This window comes from Octopus bimaculoides, chromosome 1 (genome assembly GCF_046866305.1).
Source record: "Octopus bimaculoides isolate indiv1 chromosome 1, ASM4686630v1, whole genome shotgun sequence".
Classification (NCBI taxonomy): domain Eukaryota; kingdom Metazoa; phylum Mollusca; class Cephalopoda; order Octopoda; family Octopodidae; genus Octopus; species Octopus bimaculoides.
Genome location: NC_142928.1, coordinates 139,661,117 through 139,666,729, shown reverse-complemented (window position 1 = coordinate 139,666,729; position 5,613 = coordinate 139,661,117). Strand labels below are relative to the sequence as shown.

The window sequence follows — 5,613 nt, the reverse complement described above, 5'->3', positions numbered from 1 at the left end:
ATATATATATATATATATATATATATAGTATATATATATATATATATATATATATATATATATATATATATATATATATATATTATATATATATTATATATATATATATATGTTATATATGTATATATATATATATATGTATATATATATATATATATATTTATATATATATGCATATATATATATGTGCATATATATATATGTGCATATATATATATATGCATATATATATATGCATATATATATATATATGTGCATATATATATATGCATATATATATATGCAAATATATATATGCATATATATATATGTGCATATATATATATGCATATATATATATGCATATATATATATATATGTGCATATATATATATATGCATATATATATATGCATATATATATATGCATATATATATATGTGCATATATATATATATGCATATATATATGTGCATATATATATATATGCATATATATATATGCATATATATATATGCATATATATATATATGCATATATATGCATATATATATATGCATATATATATATGCATATATATATATGTGCATATATATATATGTGCATATATATATATGTGCATATATATATATATGCATATATATATATATGCATATATATATATATATGCATATATATATATATATATATATATATATATATATATATATATATATATATATATATATATATATATATATATATATATATATATATATATATATACATACATACATATATAACAAGATAAAGGTGGCGAAATGACAGAATGTTTAGCATGTCGGGCAAAATGCTTAGCGGTATTTAATTTGTCTTTACGTTCCGAGTCCAAATTCCGTTGGGGTTGACTTTGCCTTTCATTTTTCGATAAAAGAAGTAGAAGTTGAACATTGTGGTCGATGTAAACAACTTACTCATTGCTCCGAAATTTCTGTCCTTGAGCCAAAATTTGAAATTGGTATATATAACAAGATATTTTGCCTGTTGATTTGTATACTAATATAAAGAACAATCTTTATGTTGTTTTTACTATTTCTCTTATATATATTTTAAGATTATTTTATCATTTGCAATAAGAGCAGTTAAGTTATTATCGAATAATCAATATACATCATTACGTAACACAAAGGATGCTACTTTTTAATGATCCTCTTTAAAAATGCCTCAGCGAATGCATTGATTTTGGATGAATCTGTTAATCGAAGAAAATAAAGTTAAAATTTTAAAATATATTAAAATAACATTAATTATTGACAAAGTAATTTTCATCACTGTAAATAAATGGTGAAATTGATAAGTTTACAATTTTTATAATAATCATACAATTATAAAACGCCTTTCAGGGAGCGTGAAAATATTTTTTTTATATCATTCTCTCAACTCATTACTTTAAAGCTCCAAATTTAATTGCACATTATCCCAATTGGTTTTTATCTGAAATCATTTAAGAGAGGAACAGTGATTAAAATTTCATTTCAATAAAGGATCATTGTGCATTAGGGTATTCAAATATTTCATTAAATTTTGAAAATTTTCTGGATTTTTCAGGCAAAAGCCACAATACATCCTCCGATCAAAAGCTATTTTAAAGTAGTTTTCATATCGCTTCAATGGATTTTTGATCGGAAGCTGTCGTCTTTGTAGCACATGTCACAAATTAAGTCAGGCAAGATTCTATGCGTTCACTCAATCTATCAGAAATAGCAGCTGATTTCCTCTGAGACTGTCATAGTCTTAAAAAAATATGACTTAGTGGATTACGTAGCAGTAGATGCACAAAAAAATGTTTTAATACTTACGAAATATATAACATCTAAATCAATGTGGCGACAAAAGAACTTCCATTAAGCACTTAATTGCTCAAAATAGCAGCGAAATTTATTTCAAAATAAATAATAATTATAATTAAAGACTACTGTATCATAAGAGAAACAACAAAATGTTAGATTAAATAACTTTTAGTATTTAGTTCTCTTTCACAAAACGGTATTCCCCCTGCTATTTTAATAAGGCACCCGATGAAAAAAATAAATGAAAACCCTTACACTTACTCCTTGCCCATATGTTAGTCATTTCTTCTCTAAGTAGCTCGGAAATATACTTTTCTTTACGTTTTCAGAATGCACGAAAAAACGTGATAAAAGAATGCTAATCGGTGGTATAATCGGCGGTATACTTGCTGTTGGGGTTCTACTACTATTATTATGGAAGTGTGTCAGTATGTCACTAGATCATCGTGAAATGGAACGATTCAAAAAAGAACGTACAAGCGCTGTTTGGAACACAGTAAGTATACTATTCAAAATTCATTTTACTGTCGTTGTAACCTAAATGTTACAATTCCTATTTTTCCTATAAAATATGCCCAAATGACTACTTTGAAGGGTTTTTATATACACGTTGATTCTTTGTTGATGACAAAGACAATCACCCAAGACCGAATAAGATTTAGTTATCAGAGATGCTTATTTTATCGAACTTATATTTATTCCAGAAGACTTTAAGCTGAAAATGGTGAAAAATACAAGAGTACATTTCATTTATATAGACAGATACAGGCATATCAAATGCCATAAAGAGAAATACTCGATTTCTCAAAATTACCTCAGTTCTAGAGTAGAGTCATAATAATCCAAGGGCAGTTAAGACCAGTTCCACTTAAGAACAGGAGGTAAGCTCAGGATTCAAAGCTTCTCTATAGTTGATATGCCATTAAGGAATAGAGAGGCTTATTGCCTGGAAACACGAAGACAGTCGTGAGAAAGTGTTTCTTGCTTAATAGCCGTCAGCAGTACGACGTTTATCCGATATATCTTCCGAAGTAAGGCGGTGAGCTGGTAGACATGTGAGCACGTCGGGCTAAATGCTTAGTGGTATTTCTCCTAGTGTTACGTTCTGAGTTCAAATTCCACCGAGATCGACTTTACCTTTCATCCTTTCGGGGTCGATAAGTTAAGTACTAGTCGAGTACTGGGGTCGATGTAATCGACTTCCTCCTCCCCCAAATTTCAGGCCTTGTGCCTATAATAGAAAGGATATATCTTCCGAAGGATTGAAGGCGTGTGGCATAGTGGTTAGGATATTCGGCTCACGATCGTAAGGTCGTGAGTTCAATTCACGGCTATGTGTTGTATCCTTAAGCAAGACACTTTATTTCACGTTGCCCCAGTTCACGCCTTTTACTTCATATCACTTGGTACAAATAGAATATATATATGTTATTCAAGAATGCTGAAATTTTACTGATTACCAATTTCTTTATTGCACATTGTCGAAACCTTCATTAAATCTACAGCTGAATATTACTTATATTACGTATGTATGTATGTATATTTTCCTTGTTAATTCTCTGAATTCTCTCTCTCTTTCTCTCTCTCTCTCTCTCTCTCTCTCTCTCTGTCTCTCTCTCTCTGTCTGTCTGTCTGTCTGTAAAAGAAAAATGTAAAGCGGATTTCTAAGGAAGATATGGATAGATCATTGTAAATGCATACAGAAATACTTTGAATTAATGGTAATTTTTAACGATTAAGAATCACATGAAAATCTTTAGAAAATATTAATATTTGCATAATTCGATTCTAGTACTAAAAGATTGATTTTCTATATAAGAGACTAGATTGGAATTTTCTTTGCCTGAAATCTCTAAATAATCGAATTTTGGTAGTACTGTGTAATATATTTAATGATATAAACGTTAATATATGTATTTATCTCTCAGCAGTTGGAGTACTTTTTTTTTTTCCTAATCTCACTATCACGGAATGGTACACTATATATATATATATATATATATATATATATATATATATATATATATATATATATATATGGCATATTAAAGAGATATATTTTACTACGCGTTTCAGAAAACTCAAGCGTTGTTAGTAAAATTGAGTTGACAAAACATGTGCGGAAGCCCGCCACGTCAATTTTTATCTTTTACTTGTTTCGGTCATTAGACTGTGGCGATGTCGGGGCACAGCCTTGTACAAATCAAAGGTCCAGTCTTTTCACATGCTATCATGTTGATACTACTTGAGGTGTACGTTAAGAGTACACTTATCAGTAGGATACACAGTTACTCACACTCAATCTGAATCTATATTATATTCACACACATGCTCGCGTGCACATGTATATGTATACACACACATATATATATATATATATATATATATATATGTGTGTGTGTGTGTGTGTGTGTGTGTGTGTGTGTGTGTGTGTGTGTGTGTGTGTGTGTGTGTGTGTGTGTGTGTGTGTCTGTATGTATATATATATATATCTCAACGCTTCTAAAAGCAAACTTCGTTTGTTTATTTACGTTTGTCGTAATTTGAATTTAACATAGGAGAGCGTCTCATAAAGCGAGATTTATATATCTTAAATTTGCAGCGTAATTTGTAGTGAGTAGTTTAGCTTAATCGGTCAAAACATCGTGACGCGTAATCACGGGGATGTGAGTTCGAGTCTACAGCTAGCCACCTACACTTTTCTCTGCAAAATAGGGGTAGTTTATCTTGTTCAGGCTATATTATTAGCATTATTCTGCGATTGAGAATATATATATATATATAATATAGGATAAAATCTTTATAAGAATTTATCAAGTAGTCAGCGTGAAAAAACCCATAAGGAAATAGACCATCGTTTTTTCCGTAAATATATATAATTTGAGGTACTTATTTAGTCCCTCTAAGCGTGAGGCATTATTATAAAATATATATATATATATATATATATCATGTTCATGTATTCACAAATAATTAATTTTATTATTTTATTCAGCAAATGAACCCGTTATTCCAACCAGCTACAACTGAACATGTGAATCCAGCGTTTAAAAAAATGGATTAAGGTTTTTTTAATTTTCTAAATAAATATCTTCAATTAACCACTTTTGTTACTTTCAGTTTGTGTGTGTGTGTGTGTGTGTGTGTGTGTGTGTGTGTAAATTGCTTCAATCATTTCGATTTTACTGTAAAATCATATTTATCATGAAAACTTAAAAATTCTAACAACCGTTAAATATTTCCTCCCATATCGTGTTTTTCTTTCTAACAACGGCACAAAGATCAAACTTTATATAAGACGGAGTAGGTCGAAAATATCAAATTCGCATTATTTACATTCAACGGATATTTGTCCTCATCTTGTTTGTTGTTAATACAACGTTTCGGCTGATATACCCTCCAGCCTTCTTCAGGTGTCTTGGGGAAATTTTGAACCCGGGTTCTCAGTCCTAAGGTATTTTTCGATGTTATTATCATTGTTGTTCTAGTCACTGCTTGGAATCGAACTCGGAATCAGTAGCCCGCGCTATATACCTCTACACCATATGCCGGTGAACAATTATGGAGTGAATCTTAGGGCTTATAAATCTAATATTTGTTTATCCTTCCTTAATACCGGTTCCCATATGCTGCTCATATCTGCACTCAGTCTGCTTAGGAGGTTGTTGTGTCCTATCACATGTGCTTCTTGTAGTTTTCGTATTTTCCTTTTTCCATTGTGAACTGCATGGATGGCTTCATTGAGTTCACATGATCTAACAGCACTTGGGTATCTTCCTGGTGAGGCCAGAGTATAAAGGTGTCAT

General features: G+C 30.0%; 1 protein-coding gene across 2 annotated transcripts in view; it reads left to right on the top strand.

The window, feature by feature from the left end:
- LOC106875684 (integrin beta-1) overlaps positions 1 to 4,908 on the top strand; it is a 74,338-nt gene extending 69,430 nt beyond the window's left edge. For both annotated transcript variants that reach the window (XM_089359163.1, XM_089359158.1), the window contains 2 exons: positions 2,137 to 2,303; positions 4,803 to 4,908. In XM_089359163.1, coding sequence (XP_089215289.1) covers positions 2,137 to 2,303; positions 4,803 to 4,871 — 236 coding nt within the window. In that variant the 3' untranslated portion in view covers positions 4,872 to 4,908. The remainder of the gene's footprint in view (positions 1 to 2,136; positions 2,304 to 4,802) is intronic.
- Positions 4,909 to 5,613: the final 705 nt, after the last annotated feature.